Source organism: Hippopotamus amphibius, chromosome 10 (assembly GCF_030028045.1).
Source record: "Hippopotamus amphibius kiboko isolate mHipAmp2 chromosome 10, mHipAmp2.hap2, whole genome shotgun sequence".
Classification (NCBI taxonomy): Eukaryota; Metazoa; Chordata; class Mammalia; order Artiodactyla; family Hippopotamidae; genus Hippopotamus; species Hippopotamus amphibius.
Window position 1 is genome coordinate 52,138,953 of NC_080195.1, and position 23,729 is coordinate 52,162,681.

The following is a 23,729-nucleotide window of genomic DNA, read 5'->3' on the forward strand; positions in this document are numbered from 1 at the left end:
CACTTGCTAATTGGCTCCTCAGGTCAATCGGCTTTTTCCGGGAGGACCCGCAAACAAACGACATCCGTGATTGGTTCCGCTCGGGCTTCGGCTCCCCTGCCGAAGGGGCGGACGCCCGGCTCGGCCGGCGATTCCCAGACGCCTGTTACGCGGGCGGCGGGGCGCTGGGCGGTGTAAGGCTGGGTGGGGGAGGAAGGAGCGGAGGACTAGTGGGAGGGGGAAGGGGGAGTGGGGAAGAGCTAGGCGGCTGCGCAGACGGCGCTCCTCACACAGAGCAGCCCCCGACCCGTGCGAATGAGGGCTTGTGCTGCCGCCGCCGCCGTCGCCGCCCGGGCCGAATGACAAAGGAAGGAAGGAAGGAAGCGAGGAGGAGCCGGCCCTGCAGCCACTGACAGGGCTCCGGGCTGGGGGCAAAGCGCGGACACTTCCTGAGCGGGACCGTGCAGACGCGAGGGGCGGGAGGGCGGCCGCACCGGTGCCGTGGACGGGGGAGGGGGCCCCGAGGGACGGAAGCGGTTGCCGGGTTCCCATGTCCCCGGCGTATGGGGAGCAGTCGAGGAGCCGCTGCCTGGGGTCTGAAGGGAGCTGCCTCCGCCGCCGCCATGGCCGCTGGATCCAGCCGCCGCCTGCAGCTGCTCCTGGCGCAATGAGGAGAGGAGCCGCCGCCACCGCCCGCCTCTGACTGACTCGCGACTCCGCCGCCTTCCAGTTCGCCGGGCCCCAGCCGTCCGCCCGCCGGATCCCGCCGCCGCCGGAGACGCGGCGTTTCCCGACGCATCTCCGAGGCACCCCCTCCCTCTCTCTCCCTCCTTCCTTCCCATCCCCCCTTCTTTTCAAGCGTAGACTCGTGATCCTTCCGCCGCTTCCCTTCTTCATTGACTCGGAAAAAAAATCCCCAAGGAAAATATCATATTCAGAGTACTTATTTTCAATCAAGTATTTGCCCCCGTTTCCCGTGATATATATATTTTTAGGACCTCCCATCCATTTTTCCCCTCCAAGGAAAGGGAGGGGAAAGAACTGTATTTTTTCCCCAGGCCCCGATCATCTCTATGTTAAATATCCGTACTGATCTGTCTTCAAGGAGAGATACATCGCTCGCTTTTTTTTATAGCTGTACAAAAGGAGTGAAAAGCCAAGAGGACGAAGTCTTTTTCTTGTGGGAGAACTTAATGCTGCATTTATCATTAACCTAACACCCCAACATAAAACAAAAGGAAGAAAAGGAGGAAGGAAAAGAAGGTGATTCGGAAAGAGAGTGATCATGTCAGGGCGGCCCAGAACCACCTCCTTTGCGGAGAGCTGCAAGCCAGTGCAGCAGCCTTCAGCTTTTGGCAGCATGAAAGTTAGCAGTGAGTATTGATTTTATTTTACACTCCTTCTCCACCTCACCCTTTAAATAAGAGACTTTGAAATACCAGGATCTTAAAATATGAGACCTTCTGATATAACAGAGGTAATGGAAAAGGGCAAAAACCTGTCTTCGGTCAAGGATGAGGCAGCTCCCTCTTTTCTTCTCCCATATCCCCTCCCCCGGTCTCATTAACCTTGAATTGAGGGAATATGATTTTTATTTAGATGATTCGATCTGAAACTTATTTCTTTCCTTATAGTTTTCTTGCAGTTGATAGTCAGGTTTATCAAGTGGTTGAATTTTTCCATCTTAAAATAGTGATGGAAGTGTTTACTTGCTCATCCTTTGGAATAAAGTGAAGGACAAGACTCGTAAACCATTATGTGCTTTTGCAGAGTGTGTCTTCTGGAATGAGGGATAGTTTAGTTAGCTCAGGTCTCAGGGATTATCATAGTTTTGTATACTTAATAGAGGAGCTAAGTGTCTTTCTTGCCTGTGTGACTATATAAAGTATTTGTTCTTAATCCATAGATGAACGAGCTCAGTAACCACATTCCCGTTTGGAGGCCAAGCTTTGATTCTTCCCTTTAGAAGGGACCGGTGGGGCTGATAGATACTCAGTAGCAGTAGTATCTCAACATGCATTGTTCCAGATTGGATAACTGGCTTAATATGTTACCTCTTAACCTTCCTGTTTTGACATTATCAATCTACCACTATAGAGTTAATGTTTAATCAGAAGGTGACTTGGAAGTAGGTCCAAGTTTTGACTGGGACTTGTATTGTTATGTTGCCAAGTACTACGTTGAATGTGAATTGTCACTGTCATTAAAGTTCAGTTTTGGGGTGCCATTGCATTCAGTACTTGTTAGACTTCAGGGGTCCCTTCTTAGGACTACTTAAAATACTCTTGCATGGAGTTAGAAGAATGTGGATTTAGACCTTTCTATCACAGGTTTTGTAGAAGGCTGTGGTCCTGCATATAGAGATATTTGGGTTGGGTTCAAGGTTGTTGCTAGACTGTCTACCAGCCTCTTCCCAGATGTGTGCAGAAAATTCTATGTTGAATGTTTGGTATATTGGTATATATGTTGTAATGTATCTCTATTTTTGGATGTGTTTATGTGGTGTTTAATGACAACTTATTTAAACATACTTAGAATTTGACAAAAATACCTATGTTGTTTCCTTATTCCTCCATAAAGGGGCATGATGAGGGTTGAGAAAGACTGTTTTGCTGCCTAAAAGAAGGAGATTTAAATTGAACTGAGGTTTTTTAAAAAGTATGTTATGTGAAATTGATTATGTCCTTAAGTAGCCTAAAGTGATCACTCTTATTTGAACTCAGGATTTCAATTCATGTTGGCTTTTGGAACTTGCCTGAAACAGGGTAGTTTAAGGTAATAGCTGAATGGGAGATTATTTTGAGAGTTAAATTTTTTTTTGGTGACTAGCTAGTTCAGAATGCAGGGTATGTGAAGAGGGAAGCTGATGATGCATCTTTCAGGGAATGGTCAAGCTTTCTAAGCACTTCATGGGGTCATTTGAGAGGAATATTTTAAAATTCTGGGGTAATTTTCTGCTATGATGAAGCAAATCTTATAATAGGTACTTAAGAGCCTCTTGTGGTACTGGAGTGTTAGGATGTTTTTCATCTTGGCTTTAAAACCACTCGAAATCAATTTTAGGTAATTGATTTATTAGATCTATTTCAGAGAGCAAAAGAGGATAGCTGATAATATTAAATTTGGGGACTTTTCATTTAGTTTCTAGGATTCTCTTTGAATCCTCTGTGGATATTGACTGAGGATGGAGTAACTCTTGCAAAGTGTGCAGGTTAAGATGTTGACTTTACTGTTACCATGTAGGTCAACCTAACATTTAAAAAGTTGGAGATCGATGCTATTTCTGTGTGTTTGACAACCCTGACTTGAAGGGCTTTTTGGAAGAAAGGGGAGTAGTTTGTTGGAGTGCTAGTGTTCTAAGGGACCCCTGTTCAAATGAGAGATACATAAGGAATTATAGTCCTTGGCCTGAAAATCTTATCAGTTGTTGAGGCAGGTTATGGGACAAAATGTGAAAACAATAGCACGATGACTGCAAGATTATGAATACAAATAGAATGCTTTGTTCAGAGGGACAAGAAATAAAGGGATGAGGTAGATATATTGGAGAGAGAAGGCTTCCTGTAGAGGTGTGTTTTAAGGCAGGTGCTAAAGGGGGCAGTAACTTGAATTGACAGAGAAGCATAAAGGATTCTAGATGGAAGGAATGGTCAGAGGCACCGAGGTAGTGATATTTGTATTTTTGCATTTATAAAGCCGTTTAGTAAATCTGAATGAAAGGGGCCTAAATAGGGATATATGAAGAGATGGAATTTGAGAAATGTCTTAACTGATGGAGGGCAGAGGGGGCCCGTAAATGTTTGGTTGAGATTGGTATTTACTGTAGGTTGCTGAACAAAATATTTGAAGACCATTTGGGCAGCTGAGTCGATGGATTAGAAACAAGACATCAGAGCCCTTTTAGGGAGTAGTAGGGTATGTCGTGAAGAATGAGAGAATATAAAGCAAAATGTAAAAATGGGATGAAAAGAACTCATTTGAGATACTGTGAATAAAGAACTGGCAGGACTTTGGATTGGATTGAAGGGGAATATTTGGGAAGGAGTCAGGAGTTAAAAATAAATTCTGATGTTACTGGTCTGGAAGATTTGACTGCCCAGTTAATATTGTTGATTGTAATGGGAAGGTTGAGAAAGTGCTGAGATGAGAGGGTAGATGAGTTCACTTTTTAAAAATTTAATATACAGTAGGTTTTCTTGAAATTCAGCAGACAGCAGTTGGTTACTGGCAATGATATTTAACTTTACAGTCTATTAATCTTGCACTGTTTCTAATTTTTCTGCACCTAAAACTGTCAGATTTATTTTTGGGAGTAGTAAACTAAAGGTTTTTACTTATATGCTTTCCATTTAAAGTCCCTAAAAAGAAAATAATATTTTAATGTAGATTCAAAAACCTCACGCTTGAAACCTAGTTATAATAACCTGATGGTAATTTATTTGAAAACAGTGATAATATTTTTTGGACTAAGCTGTGACATAAAAATTTTAGATATAGTATACAGCCATTAATTTAATCTTTGGCACATGCTTAAAACTAGTTTTTCATAAATAATGGTTATTTTTAAGTAAACCTGGTGTTTAAAATAGTGGTAATAGGCAGACTCCAGCAGAAATTAAAAGCTACTTTATAACAAGTATTTTTTGCCTTTTTTTTGTTGAGTTGAGCGTTCATCCCAAGTTTAATACAGTATATTTGAATTTTTTTTTTTAACTCACTATGGTGAAACCATTTTTTTGTCCTCATCCATGTTCAGGTGTTATTAAATAAATGTTAATAGCTATACAGTTCTGTAGAATCACATGATATTTTACTCAAAATATAGAATGTAAGGGACTGTCTATGGTGATTTTGGTTAAAATATTAGTAATAAATTCTCTTGATAAAATACTAGTGAAAATTTAGCTAGTTCCCTAGCTAAGTCAATGAGAAGTTATTTCCTCATATAAAACTTTTTTAGATCAAGTTTTTTTTAGTAAAGAGAATAATTTAATAGTAGTTGCACATTACTGTGCAGTATTTAGTTGCATGGCAACTAAATCCAAAGAGCATGTGGCAGCTTAGAGTTCCTCTGTTCCCGAGGGATTTTAATCTTTGTGACATATAAAATATAGGTTATTAGAATTTAACCAATTTCTAGATTATCGAATGTGGAAGAGGGCTCGTGTGAAACTGAAAACCAGAATTTTATTTTTATTGTTCTCATTCCATTCCCAACCAGACCTTTTCAGAGTTGTTGAAAAACTAGACCTTCATATAAGAAATTGCATGTTCTCTTGTTATATGCACCTCTAGAATGCTAATTGTGAAATGACTTTAAGGCACAGGTACTAAGAAAAAACTTAAAGAGAACCCAGAGGTTCACAAATCAATTTATGACTGACTGTTTGGGAATTGCATTTAGAAAATGAGGTGACATCTTCTCATTTCACTTGCATGGTTCAGAAAATCAGTATATACTTGTACCTGTGCTGTCTGCCCCTTGTTTTGGACTTGGGTTGCTGGTGTGAGATACTGTTTTGGAGAAACAGCCAGGCTGGGGAGGCCAGAGTTTAAGTGTCAGCAGCAGATTCTGAGACCAGGGCAGCTCTGTTTTTGTGTGTGCTTTATGTATGGAGAAGGTAGTGAAATGTGCGTGTGCTGACCCTGGTGTCCCAGTTCCATACTGTTTTTTTTTAGTTCCATACTTTTTAATAACACTCATGGGGTTGTGGGACAGGGATGGGATTGGGCAGGCTGTGGGACTGTGGTGTCTCTTGTGATGCTCCACCCTGCATCAGGAGAGTGGAGGAGCAGAGCACGTGGGTGTGATGGGATTATATGCTGGTACTAACAGAACCAACCTGATTTCCCAGATAATTGTTCTACTAAGAACATAATCACCATGAGTAAATGAATTTATTGGAATGTTTAGCATCATTTTCTAGCCTGTTTTGGGGGGTGAGGGGTTGGAGGGGGTGGTGTGGAGAGGGAATCTTGCATGATTGCAAGAATAGAAGTATTTTCATGGTTCATTTGTTTTAAAGTAGAGGTTGCAATCTTTGCTTCTGTCTTGGGTTGTATAAATTATCTTTGGTTATATAAGTTGTCTTTGACCTTGGTTGAGTGTGATGTAGAAATGTATGCGGGTGAGTCAGAAATTATCCGCACTCCAGTTATATTTAAACTTCTATAAATTCTACAGCAAGAGTGCAGATAATTTTTGACTCACCCTCATATATTTATATGAAGACCTATGTGAATAGAACAGCAAGGAAAAACTGAGAGTTATAGGAGAACAATTTGTTTTCCTAAAAGTTTCCTACCATTAAATTGATAAAATAAAGGGATATTTATTCTATTCTGTTTATTATTAAAGTTCTTATTTTAGTTTTTTTTAAATGAATTAACATTGAGCACATGGACATTCAGTAAATTATTTCAGTTTATACCCATGTGTGTAATATACTTGGTCTGAAACAAGATACAAAGGCACAACTTTGTAGATTTGGATTCTTAGTTTACAATTTCCTTTCTCACTTTTGCTTACCTTTGGGGGAGAAAGGTCTACTTCAAAGGGTATGCAAGTTGAAATTCCATAAATGATTGAATCTTATATTTTTGTATTGAATCGTTTTCTTAGAAGCATTTTAGTTTAATCATATTGAGGCAATGATGTTTTGGTTATTTCAAAACTAATTTTGCCAAACCAGCTTTTCCTTTTGTCTCCAGTATACCATAGCCAGCAATGGCATGAACCTTTAACGTGTTCCTTTATTAATATAATCTGGAGTTGTTAATTTCTTGATTGTCCTTTCAAATCAATTTAATAATGAAAAGTAAACATTCCTGATGAAGGAGGCACTATTTTCCTAGAAACTTGTATTTTATTTATTTTAAAAATTTTAAACACTTTTGGCTGCACTCTGCAGCTTGTGGGATCTCAGTTCCCGGAGCAGGGATTGAACCTATCCCACGGCAGTGAAAGCCCAGAACCCTAACCACGAGGCCACCAGGGAACTCCCATAGAAACTTGTGTTTTAGATGGTGGTATAATTTAAATGAATTTACAGGGGTAGGATTGAATAAGCATGCCCTAAAGCCAAGGAGATGATAGGTAGGCAGGCAAAAATATTAATAACATTGTTGCAAAGCAGTAACATTAATACTCCTTTGTTTCATTACCGTTAATGGTATCATGTTGAATTCCTTGGCTTAGGAAGCCAAACATAAGTAGGTTGCTTTAATAGAAAGGGGCCATAAATATAACGTGATTGACTTGTGATATGTCTATTGAATGTTTATTACATGTTAATAAGCACTCTGCCTATTCTTTACATACAGCTCATTTTAATCATTGCAACTCTACAAAGTAGCCAATACTATTATCTCCACTTTATAGATAGGTAAATGAGATTTAGAGAAGTGAAGCAACTTGTCCAAGATTACCTGGCCAGAAAATTGCTCTGCTAGAATTCAAATACAGGCATTCTGATTCTAGAGCTCTTGCTCTTTATATTTTATAGAGAATGGATTGCTGTCATCTTAACACTTGGATTCCAGAGATAAGCTAAAGTGCCTTTTGCTTTTAGGATAGCCTTTCATTGATAATTTAGCAGTGACTGTGTAAGACTTTCATGATTAGTACTGCTTTTGAAATTAGTTTCAAGCGTGCCTGTTAGCAAATATAGTACTTAATTACTTATATTGGAAGAAATTCTCAGTTCTTTTAAGATTTCAGAGAAAAGACAACCATTGAAAATGGAAATGTTAGGGCTTATGCCAGCACAATAAGAAAAATAAGTAGTATATAGTATTTTTTTGTTTAATGTACAGTTTGAGCACTGGATTTTATTGAAAAGTACTGATTGTTCATAAGTAAATCTGGTATATTTATATTTCCAGGTAATATTAGAATGTGATTCTCCAAATTAGCCATTATTAAGGATTATTTCTCTCCATCTCTTCCTATAGGTTGTGAAGTGTTTTAAATGTTCTACCCTTCCTTTTAATATTTGACAGCAAACTTCATGAAATTTTATTAGTAGTAGTAGTATATGTACACAACCAGTTAGTCAAGTATCTGTTGGACAGTTGTGTCTAGAACTGTGAGCCTTTAGGTTGTTGTTGTTGTTAAAGAATAACAGCTATGCATCAGTGTGCGGTTGGATTATTTGGAACATCACCTTTTTGGAATTGGTTGGTAGTTGACAATCAGGAAGTGAACCAAAAAGGCTCCTGAGCAGCTAAAATCGCCACACAAATGGTACATGAACTTTCCTCGTAGGTTATTTTTTGACTTTTATTTAGAGTTCTTTTTTTTATTATTTAACACATAGTTCTAAATCATTCAGTCGTCTTTTTTTTTTTTTTTAAACTGCAAATTAGAAGGGAGTGAATTACACTGATATTAAGCATTACACCTTCTAAAAAGCATAGACAGTTCAGGAAAACAAGCGTATTGGGATTACTTAGTGTAACCTCACACAACTCCGGGAGGAATCACTCTGATAGATGTTCACAATTTTGATCTAGAGAAGGTTAAATTATACTAACTTCACCTCTTAAAAGGACAGAAGTCAGGAAAGTCTCTTCTGGATAGCTGGGGTTCCTTAATAACATCTCATTGCATTAAACAGTCTCTAATTTCTTGGTTACTAAAGTGATGAGGAAGAGAACTGGGTCATCTCTGTCTGGTTGACCAGCTCCAGTTGGTTTTCAGTGATATGGATAAAGGTACTACGGTCTTCAGTATGCTAACCCAGAGTATTATTTCCAACTCTTTCTTCTATTGTCCATCTATATATATTACTCAACAACAGCATTTTATCTGATTTAAGATTTGTTGTCTTATTTTTTCTTCTGTGGTGTATATAGAGTTGCTGTTTGGATTTTGACATGCCCATACCTTTGTGGAATGCTTAGAAGGCACTGCATGGAGTCATTTAAGCTTTCTTATGAATTATGATAAGCTGTTAGAGAGTAACTTTACCAGACACACTAATGGCCTCTGTAATGAGAATTGAAAAGGTGGGTTATCTTAATTGTTGACCTGAAGAAAAAGGACAGTCATGACAAAGTACTTTTTTCTCTTTTGAAAGTCTAAGAAATTCTTAGGGGCTTAATTGAGTACTATAAGTGAGGAGATGTTTCAGATTTCTATCCAAGGAAGGATAACTTATCTTTTAAAAATGTGACCCCCTCTGCTTCCCTTTATTCTGTAAAATCAGTTAATTCTTTTTAATTGATTAACCACTTTCTTCATGATCTGTGTGGAAGTTACTGAGCTGAGTCAAGTTGCCATTCCTAGACTTTTGAGTTTGTAAAGGCAGCACCTGCAGAATTCGAGTGCTGGAGTTATGCCTGGCATCAGCCTGACAGTATTATAGGTGCATTTGCTGTCTTACTGGAATGTCAGAGCTTTTGCACTTTACACATTATTTAAACTCTGAAGGGAAGAGGGAAGCTTTGAGTTGGTAGGGTTTCAATAATAATAATGATAACAATAATAAATTATATGTATACATGTATATCATATTTACATAATGTATAGTAACAACCACAATAATATTATTAATTGGATACTGTATGATAGACAATTCAATCCTTGTCTTATTTGCATATTTTGCTTTTAAAAAGGGAATTTACTCACATGATTCAAAATTTAAAAACTGTTCAGTGATGTCTTCCTCTTCCTCCTGCTCTGTAACTACCAGTCCTCTTTCCTGGAGACAGTCAGCATTCCAATTTCTTAAGTATCCTTCCATAGATATTCTGAATCTTTACAGATTATTTCTGCTATGGAATTACATTTTGGGTATACAGACCTAAATTAACGCTGGCTTTAGCATAAGAGTGTTAGAATTAAAACAGAATTTAAATCAGTTATTCTAGAAAATTGCTGTTGTTTTTCATCCTGGCAGATTCCTAAACCCTTATTTTTCTGAATATGAGGTAGATGGAGAGTAAGTACTGAAATGAGAGAGTGCTTCTCTTGCTAATAAGGGGTAAAACGATAATAGTCATAACCAATGAACACTTAGTGGCACATTTAAAATATTTGCCACTCTTTGTGTATTTGAGAATTGATCTATGGTGTCAAGTAGGTATTGTATGTGTTCTTGCTGGAAATAGCTGTTTAGTTCATGGTGAAGAATAATACAAAAGATAATTGATATTTTCCTTTAACTTTCCATTTTTTGAACATCTTAGATGAGAAAACCTGTTCTCTTGAGAGATCAGAGGCGCAGAGTGCGTCAATGTCAATGAAGCCTGTGCCTTTTACCTCTTTAAGAGCGCACGGTTTCATTCTGCTCCTAAACCAAACATTCCTTAGTCTTAAAAAATTTTAAATAAATTTTTTTATTAAGTAATAGTGTGTATCATATGATTTAAAGAAATCAAATAGTGCAGAAAGTCTTAGTATGGAAGCTAAACTTCTCTCCTTCATTTGTGTTTCTCAGAGGCAACCTTAACTGTGATAGCTGTTTCCTCTTGTAGTTTTATCGTGATTTTAATTAGTATACTATTTATTTCTTAAAATTATTTTTAGATATTATTGTCATCCCCATCTCCCTTTTACTTTATTGCTAATATAATACCATTTTTAGTTAAATAACTATTTTATGTATTTAAATTATTAAATAATCAATACTCGATATCTAGGCATTAAGCAATATTCTTTGCTGAAGTGAGTAGTGTATAATGATTACATTTCCTTTTAAAAACTGCACTATTGAGATATAATTCACATACCATAAAATTAATTAATTTAGGGTGTACAGCTAAGTGGTTTCCAGTACTTATAGAGTGATGCAGCCATCACCACAGTCTAATTTTAGAACATTTTTAATCACTACAAAAAGAAACCCTGTATCCATTAGTAGTTATTCCTCATATTTCCCTTCCTCCCAGCTCTAGACAACCACTAATATACTCTCTGTCTCTATGAATTTGCTTATTCTTGCCATTTCATATAAATGGAATCATAAAATATGTGGCCTTTTGTGACTGGCTTCTTTTACTTCACATAATGTCTTCTAGGTTCATCCATGTTGTAGCATTTATCAGTACTTCATTAACTTTTTATTGCTGAATAATATTCCATTGTATGGAAATCCCACCATTTGTTTATCTGTTCATCCGTCAGTGGACATTTGGATAGTTTCTGCTTTTCGGCTATTGTGAATTATGCTGATATGAACATTTGTGAACAAGTTTTCATGTGGACATGTATTTTCAGATCTTTGGGGTACGCACTTAAGAGTGGAATTGCTAGGTCACATTGTAACTGTTTCATGTTTTAGAGAATTATCAAACTGTTTCTGAAGTGACAATGACATTTCCTTTGCTTTTAGGTTTTTTTTTTTTTACACTTTTTTGTTGCCATTTTCTTTTTCTTGCACAGCTTGCAATGATCACAGTCTTGATTTTTTCCCCTCAAATTTTATTAAGCATCCTCTAGATTCTGCCCTACCCTCCATTCTTTTCCTGGAGAGTCCTTTTTCCTAGTGTCCTGTCCTATTGGGATCTGGCCTGGTTGTTATCCAGGCCCCTGCTGTACAGCTGTCATCCTCTAACTTCTTTCATTGCTCTTTAGGGTCCACTCGCCTATTTCCTGGATCCCACATCTTTGCATACCTTAGTAGTTCTTATCTAACATAGTCTCATGACATCAGCCAGTAGTACCTGGAGTATTAACTGTTTTGTAAATGTATCTGGAAAAGTTTTTAGTTGGTTGTTTTTTCCGCATTTGCTCCAAAAGCATAGTTAAGAAGCTGACACACTTTTTTGGCAGGTGTCTCACCTTTTCAATGTCTAGACACCAAAGCATAGATGTTTGGAAAGTTACTTTGTATCATTGTGATCAAGTGATTACCATACCAACATGAAGCAACAACATGAAGCAGGTACAGAAATCTGAACAATATGAATGTTAAGTAGTTGTTTAAACCAAACCTATTCAATAGAGATACAAAGCAAGCCACAAATGTGAGTCACATATGTAATTTTAAATTTTCTGGGAGCCACATTAAAAAAAAAAAAAAAAGTAAAAAGACAGGTGAACTTAATTTTAAGAATATATTTTCTTTAAAGCAATGTATCCAAAATCTTATTTCAACATGTAGTAAGTATAAAATCCGTTATACTAATGATAAATTTTGTCTTCTTTTTTTGGTACTAAATCTTCACAACCTAGTGGGCATTTTACTCTCATAGCACATACTAATTTGGAGTAGCCACATTTAAGTGCTCAATAGCCACATGTTGAGCAGTATAGGTTTAGAATTTTCCAGGAATTATGTTATTGTGTGATATTGTTGTCTACCTAATCATGTATATATATGTGTGTGTGTATATATACACATATATATGTAGTCTATTCTAAAGGAACAGATAAGGTGTATGTAGTTTAAAAACACTTCATTGATTTGTCTCATTGTTTTGTTTTTAGTTGTGTCTTCAGTTTATTTTGAAATTTTATGCCACATTAAAGGAGGTTGAAAGATTTATGTTCTTCAGAAAGGTGCTTGGTATAGGAGGTAATGATTTTTTCCGCATATTTTAGCACACTTAAAATATATATTAAAATTCTTATTGGTATGCTTGTTAGATGTTGTTATTGCCATGATTGTTCTGGTCCCAATGGGATCTTATTAGTCTAAATATTCTTTGTCATAAATTCTCTCCCCTTTCTGTTTCTAAGAGCCACCCATCTTTCAGAATCTCATAATGTCACCTCAACTATTTAGTCTTCAACGCCTTTTAGCCCAAGGCATGAAATGCACTTGCATGTAACTCCTATAGCACAATCACTCTTCTTGTATTCTGTCTTGTATTCTAGTTAACTTGTTTTGTCTCTCCCTAGCTGACTATAAATTCAAGTACTGCCAAAACAGTATTTTACTCACATTTGTATTTCCTGCATTGTGGAGCACAGTGCTTTCTGTAGTGGGTTACTTAATACATATTTGAGTTGAAGGTAATTTGTCATGGTAGTTACATGTATACTATACATGATAGTTACATGGTAATAGAGTTTCCAGGTCATCAAACTATCACTCATGTTTCTAGATACATTTAAGTATTGATACAAAAAATTAATTTATAAAGTTAAACCTGGGTTTTTGTTTAAATGCAAAGGAGCAATAGTAGGGAAAGGAAAGAGACACAAAGATGTGATACTATGTGCAGAGCACAGAGGGGTGTCAACTCTGGATGGATAGCTGAATTAAAGAACTCACGTGGTAGGTTGCACTGGTTGGTAAGCACAATACCTTTGAAACATTGAGCCTGTTCAGCTAGTACAATACCCCCAAGCCTTCCAGGAGTTTATTTGGAGTGAGCCAGGGTAGAAAGATTTAGAATAATGAAAAGTGATAAATCAGTTTCCTTATTTTTACCAAGCAGCTTATTCTGCAAGAGACAAAGTCAACAGACTGTTTAAATATGAGTAGGCCCTTTCACCATAGATGTACTTAGACATGTAATTGTATTGTGGGGATTTATGAAAACTTTAATTTTTACAGGGCCTCTCAGATAATGTTTACTTGTCTGATATACTAGTGTATATTGGTATATCAATTCAAGAGCTTTCCCAGAGAAAGTAAGAAATACTAATAAACAGTAAGGGTTCTCTTTACTAAATAATCTAACTTCTTAAATAGCTGTAAAATTTGGCAGTCTGTATTGAGTTTTGAAAAATCATACTGTCAGGATAATAATTTGTTTTTTACTGATCAACATTGTATCTGCTTCTTTGACCAATTATATACCTTTTGAGATGTTTGGCTGACCTAGGGCGTGATTCTTAGACAGATTTATTTTCTCTGCAAGTAGCAAATGCTTGCTGTGCCATTGAAATCTAAGAGGAGCTACTAAAGAACAAAGCATAATTCTATTTAAATTCAGTTGAACATCAGGGATAACCTTTATTGAGAGGGTTTTGGGACTTTACAGTGTGTATTTACTTCCTGACAATTTATAGAAAATTAAAAGAGTGGCTGTGCCCTTTCAAAGGATAGAGGAAACGTTCTAGTATTATATTTCTGCTATAGTGGTGAGTGAGCACTTAGTAAGAAACAAAGGGTCTGTGTGTCATGACTTCTAAAGTAGGAGAAGGTGGGCCATTTCCTGGAGTCCTTGGAAAAGAAAGATCCACAGAGGCAGAAGATTCTCTGACTCCACTGTCTTGTATTTGGCATCAATATAAATTGTACAGCTTGTCAGGTATCATTATTAATTTAGGAGTAAGATATTGTCTAAAAGTGTAGCTTAACTTTACGTCCCAACTAACAACAACAACAACATACTTTGTTTCTCACATATGCCTGGGAAAGTCTATGTAGTTTCTAAAATTTAGGGAAGAGGTAAGAAATGCTGCTGTTGACCATAGGAGTGAGGGTTGGGGAAGAAGTTAATTAGAAAAAAGATTGTGGTTATGATGAGTATTGAGTTTCCCTAGATGCTAATGATGGTAGCCCAGATCATAGAACTAGAATAATTCAGGTTCAGCTGCTGTTTGAGTGTTTACTGTGTGCCAAGCACTGTTATTTCATATAACTTTCATAATGCTTTGAGGCAGTATTTTCCCTATTTAATGGATAATGGAGTTAAAAATATTTTGATTTATTTAGGATCTCACAGTTAGTAGGGAATAGGCCCGGCATGTTGAACTCAAGCCACCAGACTTTCAGTAAAAGACAAAAAGTTTCTTAGTACTTACTATGTCATTGAACTATACTAAGCAATTTATTTCTATCTTATTTAATCTTTACCACAATCTGGTAAGGTAAATATAATTTACAAATGAGGAACCTAAGGCTTAGAGGGCCTTTCACAGCCAGCAGATTTCATAGCATACTTTGAATTTGTTCTTTCAGCTGCTGCACAATGTGACCTTTATAATTTGGAAAGAAAATAGGAAGATTCTGGGAAATTGGTTAAACTAAGGTTTCTTAGGGTAGGGTTTTGGAACTTTTACTTTTTATTAATGTTGCTTACCAAGGAGAAAGTAAATTGTCAGTCATATACAAGTAAAGTTAAATTGTTTTATCCTTTTGAAGTAAAAATTTTAAGAGCAAATAAATACCTTGCTTTAAAATTAATACAGCCTGTCTGTGAAATAGTGGCTATAAGAGATGGGTAACAAATATAGTTGAAATTCATATTGCAAAGGCAGTCATGAGCCAGATCCCATTGTCGTTGAGGAAATAGAGGCTTAGAGAGGTTAGGTAACTTTTGCCAAGGTTTCATAACCAGCAGATGGCAGAGCTTGGATTTCAACCAAGGTAATTTAATCTACAGCTCTTATTCTTAACCACTTTACTGTCCTAAGAGAATGTGAATGATGTGCAAAAATGGAGTCTTGCTACCTCTGGTAACTTGAAGACACTGATTTTGAGTTTGACACATCATAGCTTGACTTAAGGCAATGGCAAGCGTTAGACTTCACCCACCTGCTTCCATCCTTATTGTTTCCTGAGGTCTCAATAATTTTTTTTAAATTAATTGGTTAATTTGGCTGAGTGGGGTTTTAGTTGTGGCATGCGAACGAACTCTTAGTTGCGACATACGGAATCTAGTTCCCTCACCAGGGATTGAACCCCGGCCCCCTGCCTTGGGAGCACGTAGTTTTAGCCACTGGACCACCAGGGAAGTCCCTCAATAACTTTTGTTGTTGCTTTGCATTATTCTTGCACCTGAAGATCCTTTTTATCTAGTTGATGCTTAATAAATGTTGAATGTTGAAAAATAAATCAGAAATTTAAAGCATTGAATTTTGAGCATAGAGACCAAATTTTAGTACATCAGTTCATAATCATGATTTTCTTTCTAAGTAGTATTTTTGTAGCTTTTGAGGGTAGTTAAATATTAATTTAAAAGTTTGATTTGTAGTTTTCATGATTGGAGTAAATTTTCTGTGCTTCTGAGGGACTTTTCTTAGTTGATAAGTGTTTTGAGCGTCAGATTACAATAAAATTCTGTGATGATTCAAAATTCAGATACAGTATAATTGGCTCCCATTCTCTGTACTGCCTTTTTCTCTATGGTGAGGCCAGATACACATTATGTTGGTAGTAATTTAGTTTACGTTGTACAATCCTGGTAAATGAAAACTGATACATGAGCTTTTTATTCCCTGTCTCCTCTACTCTGTAACTGGAAGACTAGTGGAAAACACTGTTTTCTGTTAACATCGCAGTAACAAGCCCTATTGGATTTTTCAGACCACACTTATAAGAGGACATCTGGGTTTTAACGTATAATAGTTTATAGATGGAGTATTCATATATTCACAAGGCACTTATTTGCCTTTTCAGCTATCCAGAATGCAGGCAGAAACTAGATAGTGGATAAAAATGAACACTGAAGAGCCAAAAGAGCTATCATAGAATCTGAAGCAAAGTGTCATTTGTTTTTTAACCTATGTAAAAGTCCTTTGGTCAGCATTTCCTACATTGGTTACTCTAAGCAGTGTTAAGCTTGTAATAAATATTCTGTGGCTAAAGAAGTTTAGGAGATGTTGCTTGTAGGATCCCTCTAAGGGTTGGTATTCCTTGGATCACACTTTGGAGTCTTTGCCATAGATATTTGGACGTTGCTTTTATTTTAGAAGAGAAGGGAGGGGAGCCAACATTTAAAGAGCATCACTCTACCGGACGTAGGTGATATCTTCATTTTACAGACAAGGAACCTGAGGCCCTTCTGGAGGATAAAGAACACAAAACTATCAACAGGGCAAAACTGGGAATGGATCCCTAATCTGTCTGATTCCTAAATCTTTGCTCTTTTGACTTTACTGTGCTACTGTATAATTGTAATGAACTGCCCATTTGGGTTTTACACTTTAGAAACAGCAATGTAGCAGTAATACTAGGAAAGAGACTAAGCTGCTCTACTTAAGGAAGAAGGAAAGGATAATAAATTTACTACCTGACACATGGCCTGTGTCCTTTGCTTTGCATGGATGAATTCCATGCTCCAGAGGGGAAGGTTTCAGAGAATACTGTGTAAATTAAAGTGCTTTTGGAGTGAGATTTGGTAGTATCTTTTATTATGTGTAACTTTATGCCTATTTTTGACATTATAAGGCCAGAACCCCCTCTTTGATCAGATATGGTGGGCTTAGACAAGTTACTAACTTTTTATACCTTCATTTTCCTCATCTGGAATTGGTGATAATAATACCTACCTTTCTGGGTGATTGTAATGCTTAAAGGAGGTAATCATGCACGTAAGGTGTTTGGCACAGTGTCTGGCACAGAGTAACCTTAGCTGCTATTATTTTTAGTATTAATAAAAATAATTAAGGCTTAGGTGTAGGTTGTTACCTCTATCCTGGGTTTTTTTGTTTTGTTTTGTTTTTTAATGGGCATGCGTAGGGTGGTCATAAGGAAAGCCTCCAAATCATTTTTTAAACTTATTTCAGGAAAAATCATCACCAGGTGCCTTTTTAAAGTACTGTCATACCTCTTCTTACTGTGCTTCGCTTTATTGCACTTTGCAGATGCCGCATTTTTTACAGACTGGAGGTTTGTGGCATCCCTGTGTTGTCAGATGATGGTTAGCATTTTTAGCAATAAAGTTTTTTTTTTTAATTTTGTAGCTTTTAATACCTTCTATATCCACCACCACCTCCTCCATATAGATCTCCATAACCTCCCCCACCATAGCCCCCTCTTCCTCCATAGCCCCCTCTTCCTCCATAGCCCCCTCTTCACCATAATCTCCCCTCCCACCGTAATCTCCCCTCCCACCATAAACTCCCCTCCCCCCATAATCTCCCCTGCCTTGGAAACCTCCTCCTCTACCACCCCCTCTTCCACCTCTACTCCACCTTCCTCCCCCTCCTCCTCCCCCTCCCCAACCTCCTCCCCCACCCCAACCACCTCTTCCATTCCCACCACCTCCACCTCCACCACCCCAACCACCCCTTCTGCTGCCTTCTTGTCTCTTCTGCCAAGGGGGCATTTCAGGAGGTGGTGGTTCAATTTCATTCGTCCGTCCTCCCCTGTCAGGCACCCTTCCCATCAGCACCTTATTAATGGCACCTAGCAATAAAGTATTTTTTAATTAAGGTGTATACATTGTTTTTTGTGGACATAGTGCTATTGCATACTTAATAGACTGCAGTGTAGTGTAAACATAACTTTTATGTGTGCTGGGAAACCAAAAAATTTGTGTGGCTCACTTTATTGTGATATTCATTTTCTTGAGTTGGTTTGGAACCGCACCTGCAATATCTCCGTATGCCTATAATGGAAGTCCTATCTTAAATATATTTTATAGGGCATAAAGTTACAGCTCCTGTTAGGGATCTGGCACTTTTTCAGTGAGTACTATTTGTAGTCAGCAGATGTTGGCCCAGTGTCCATAAAGTTTTTGTTTGTTTTTAATGTGAGATGTATATTTTGAGTATATCTGATGTCTGTGTAGTCAGTCTTTTTATACTACATATTTTTCTCTTGAAAACTGTTTTCAGGCTAGTTTGTATTTGACTATTAGTTATAAAATGTTTAACTATCGTGGGCAGACCAGATTACTATGGAATGTGAAGATTTTTTTCTCCCAACTTCAATGTCTGTAGTCTTGCTCAGTAGAGTTAAATAGTCTGAGGTGCCCTCTGAAAATTTGGAAAACTGTTTAGAACCATTCAAAACCACTAAGACTGTTAACTGTGGATTGAGATAAGCAGAGTACAGTATTTTTTTTCCTTCATTGTTTATTCCTCCTAAATTCTGAGGAAGTGGGGGAGAGAGCCTTCCCACCCCCCAACCCCCCAATTTTTGTTTTTCGTTTCCTAACTTTTTATTTTCTATTTTGAAATAGCCAAGCTCTTTGGGGGCTCTAAGAACACCAGGCAGTTTTCACAACTTGAGGCAGAGTGACTTTCATGAGAAACCTTTTCTTATAAAATAAAATACTCTTTGTCCTTGGCAGGACTTTTTTAAAGGAACAGCTAGTAGCAGCGCCTCATTGGCTTGTTGCCAACTAGGCTGAAGGAAGGGGAGAGTGAGTCACACGTTCCTTCTTTCTCCCATTCTGCTTCTCTTCTCCCTTTCCCTTTCCACTTAGCTCTTTATTGGCACTGAAAAAGTTTGCCAACCCCCATCTAGATCCCTGTATCTCATGGTGGTGATATTTTATTATTCCTTCTGTTTTATTTGTTGGAGTTCTTCTGTAAAAAAGAACTTCTTTACCTCAATCAATTGTATGATTATTCTGAGGAACAGCAGAATAAATGTCTGGATCTTTTCCTAGTATTTGATAGAGGTGGCCAGTGAGGTTTTTTGTTTGTTTGTTTGTTTGTTTTTAAGAATCATTATGAACCCCTGATTTTGAATATATTTGTTTTAATTCATTGTAGTTATTCTTTCTAATTCTCAAATTGTCTCATCTTTAGCTAGTGGGAGCCCCTTCATGTTGGCTCCTCTATTCCTCGATTAAAAACCTCAGTAATCTTTGGAAACCCTGTTTTCCAGTATAAAAAGATGTTCTGGGGTCATCTTGTACATCACCTGTCTCAGATCTAGAACCAGTTATTTCTCTAAGGGGTTTTGATTCCTTGTAGTGTAAAATAATATTTGAAGACCATCAACTGAGTCTTTGTTGCTGTGGTTGGGTTATTTGTAGGCCCTTTTATTGGACAGAGCTAGGGTTGTGTGTGTGTGTGTGATTTTTCTTTTTGTGGTAAAATAAACAATGTAAAATTGAATTTGTATTTTAAAGTGTAGAATTCAGTGACATTAAGTACATTCACAGTCTTGTGTATCCATCACCGCTATCTAGTTCCAGAACTTTTTCACACCGCAAAAGGAAACCTTATATTCATTAAGTAGTTACTCTGCAATCATCCCTCTCCCCAGACCCTGGCACTAATCTGCTTTCCGACTATGGATTTGCTTGTTCTGGACCATTCCTAAGTAGAATCATACAACATGTGGTCTTTGTGTCTGGCCTCTTTCACGTAGCATAATGTTTTCAAGGTTCACCCATGTTATAGCATGTATCAGTCCTTCATTCCTTCTTATGGCTGAATAACATTCCATTGTATGGATATACCACATTTTGTGTATTCAGCTGATGGATGTTTGGGTTGTTTCTAGATTTGGGCTATTGTGAATAATGCTGCTGTGAACATTTGTGTACAAAATTTTTTTGGAACACTTGTCAGTTTTCTTAGGTGTTTACTGAGGAACTGCCAGTTTTCCACAGTGAGTGCCTCATTTTACATTTCCACCAGCAGTTTATGAGGGTTCTAATTTTTCCACATCTTCACCAACATTTGTTATTTTCCATGTTTTGATAATGGCCATCCTAGTTGGTGTGAAGTGATATGTTTGTGATTCTGATTTGCATTTCCCTAATGACTAATGATGTTGAGCATCTTTTGACGGGCTTATTGGCCATTTGTATAGCTTCTTTGGAGAAATGTCTATTCAACTCCTTTCCCCATTTTAAAATTGGATTTGCTTTTTTGTTGTTGTGTTGTAAGGCTTCTTTATATATTCTGGATATTAGACCCTTATCAGATACATGATTTGAAAATACATTCTGCCATTAAGTGGGTAATCTTTTCACTCTCTTGACAGTGTACTTAGATGCACAAAAGTTTTAAATTTTAATGAAGTTGAATTTACCTGCTTCTTTCCTCCTTGTGCTTTTGGTGTCTTATTTGAAAAAGTATTCCCGAATCCTAAATCATGAAGATGTACACATATGTTCTCTTCTAAGGATTTTATAGTCTTATTTCTTATATTTAGGTCTCTGAACCGTTTTTTTTAAGCTCTTAATTGGAATATAATTGCTTTACACTCTTGTACCAGCTTTTGAGGTACACCAAAGTGAATCAGCTGTATTTATACATATATCCCATATCCCCTGCCTCCCATGACTCCCTCCCACCCTCCCTGTCCTGGCCCTCTAAGGCATCACCCATCATCGAGTTGATCTCCCTTTGTTACACGGCAACTTCCCACCAGCTATCTATTTTACAATTGGTAGTGTATATATGTCTGTGCTACTCTCTCACTTCGTCCCAGCTTCCCCTTCGCCCCCCGCACCCCCAACTCCGTGTCCTCCAGTCCATTCTCTGCATCTGCATCCTTATTCTTGCCCTGTTACTGGGTTCATCAATACCTTTTTTTTTTTTTTTTTTTTAGATTCCGTAAATATGAGCTAGCATACAGTATTTGTTTTTCTCTTTCTGGCTTACTTCACTCTGTATGACAGACTATAGGTCTATCCACCTCATTACATGTAGCTCCATTTCATTCCTTTTTATGGCTAATAGTCCATTGTATATATGTGCCACATCTTCTTTATCCATTCATCTGTTGATGGACATTTAGGTTGCTTCCATGTCCTGGCTATTGTAAATAGTACTACAGTAAACATTATGGTACATGTTTCTTTTTGGATTATGCTTTCTTCTGGGTATATGCCCAGTAGTGGGATTACTGGATCATGTGGTAGTTCTATTTTTAGTTTTTTAAGGAACCTCCAAACTGTTTTCCATAGTGGCTGTACCAACTTACATTCCCACCAACAGTGCAGGAGAGTTCCCTTTTCTCTAAACCTTCTCCAGCATTTATTGTTCCTAGATGTTTTGATGCCATTCTGACTGGTGTGAGGTGAGATACCTCATTGTGGCTTTGACTTGCATTTCTCTAATGATTAGTGATGTTGAGCATCTTTTCATGTGTTTGTTGGCCGTCTGTATGTCTTCTTTGGAGAAATGTCTATTTAGGTCTTCTGCCCATTTGTGGATTGGGTTATGTGCTTTTTTGGTATGAAGCTGCATGAGCTGCTTGTGTGTTTTGGAAATTAATCCTTTGTCGGTTGCTTCGTTGGCAAGTATTTTCTCCCATTCTGAGGGTTATCTTCTTGTCTTCTTTATGGTTTCTTTTGCTGTGCAAACGCTTTTAAGTCTCATTAGGTCCCATTTGTTTATTCTTGATTTTATTTCCATGATTCTAGGAGGTGGGTCAGAAAGGATCTTGCTCTTTGATGTATGTCATAGAGTGCCTGAACCATTTTTGAGTTAATTTTTATATACAGTGTGAGGTAAGGGTCCAGTTCAAGTTCCATTTGTTGAAGAGCCTGTTCTTTTCCCATCGAAGGATCTTGGCACCCTTGCTGAGGATCAGTTGACTGTAGATGCAAGGATTTATTTGTGGACTCTCAGTTCTGTTCCATTGATCTATATTTCTGTCTTTATGTCAGTACCACACTGTCTTGATTACTATAGCTTTGTAGTTAAGTTTTGATACAGGGAAGTTTAGGTAGTCTAACTTAATTTTTTAAAAAGATTATTTTGGCTGTTCAGAATCCTTTGCAATTTCATTAGAATTTTAGAATCTTGTGTAGATTGTTTTGGATAGTATTGACATCTTAATATTAAGTCTTCTGATCTATGAACATGACATGTCTTTCCATTTATTTAAGTATTCTTTAATTTCTTTCAGTAACGTATACTTTTCAAGTCTTGTACCTCCTTGGATAAATTTATTCATAAGTGGTATTTTGTGCTAGTAAATTGAAATTTGTAATGCTATTGTGACTGAGCTGTTTCTTAATATTCTTTTCAGAGTGTTCATTGCTTAGTGTATAAAAATACAAATGATTTTTATGTTGATCTTATATTCTGTAACTTTGCTGAATTTGTTGCATGATTATTTAAATGAGAAAGTACACTAACACAACATTGTAAAGCAACTATATACTCCAAGGAAAAATTTTTAAAAAACAGATTAAAAAAAAGTAAAAAAAAAAAAAAGAAAAGAAAAAAGAAAAAATGCACCATGAGTTCATATCAGTATTTCCAAGTCTAATTTTGTTTCAAGTTTAATGGGATTATAAGATTTTCCCTTTTTTTTAAGATTTATATTTTTAGCTCTTTTCTTTTATGCTGAAAGTCTTGGAGAGTAGTGAATTACTTGCTGTGTTATTTATATATACGTATGTGTGTTAGTATTATTATTTTGAACTTATTTTAGAAAATGGTTGCTGAAAACGATTTAAGAATTCTTATAATTAATATAAATTCTAGGGATTTACAATCAAGTTACTGTTTTAAAATCATTTGAAATGATTTCTCTAAGTTTAAACCACCCATTTGATGTATAGTTTGGTTTATTTGTTCATTTTGCTGGCAGTTTTTGGGAAAAATCTGTTTTCATTTTTATTTACTTTTGATTACTTTTAATCAGAAATTTAAAAATCTGGAACATTTTTATGGTTCCAGAATCAGAACTACAATATGAAGTACAGTCAGAAAAATCTAGCTTTTATCCTCTCCTTCCCCATAGGTGACCATTTTTATTAATTTTTCATTATTTACAAAAAATGTATATATACTTAGTCATATTTCTCTTTCCTTCTTAGATAAAACTTACAATTTGTTTTGCACCTTGTATTTTTTTTTACTTAAGAGAAATCCTGGAAATCACTCATAGTATAGGGAGCTTTCCCTTACTGATTTTTAAACCTGCCTAACACTCTGATTTTTTTAGTTCAAGCTGTTCCATATTGATTACTTTAATGTATTACACAGAGACGTTTTGATGGGACCAAGTTCCTGGTTCTTCTTCTGGCGCTGAAACTTTAAAGTATTTTATTTTTTATTTATATAACAAAGATATTTTACCACAAATACTCAAACAATATAGAAGTGTACACAATAAAATGTGTAAAGCTTTCTCTGATTCCCATTTTCTCTGATTCCTGTCTCCAGAAATTACTCCTGGTAAGTTAAAGATATTTTTCTA

At 36.8% G+C, this 23,729-nt stretch overlaps 1 protein-coding gene across 2 annotated transcripts in view; it reads left to right on the forward strand.

Moving 5' to 3' along the window:
* Positions 1-202: 202 nt before the first annotated feature.
* GSK3B (glycogen synthase kinase 3 beta) overlaps positions 203-23,729 on the forward strand; it is a 194,071-nt gene continuing 170,544 nt past the window's right edge. For both annotated transcript variants that reach the window (XM_057696192.1, XM_057696193.1), the window contains exon 1: positions 203-1,352. In XM_057696192.1, the coding sequence (XP_057552175.1) occupies positions 1,265-1,352 (88 nt within the window). In that variant the 5' untranslated portion in view covers positions 203-1,264. The remainder of the gene's footprint in view (positions 1,353-23,729) is intronic.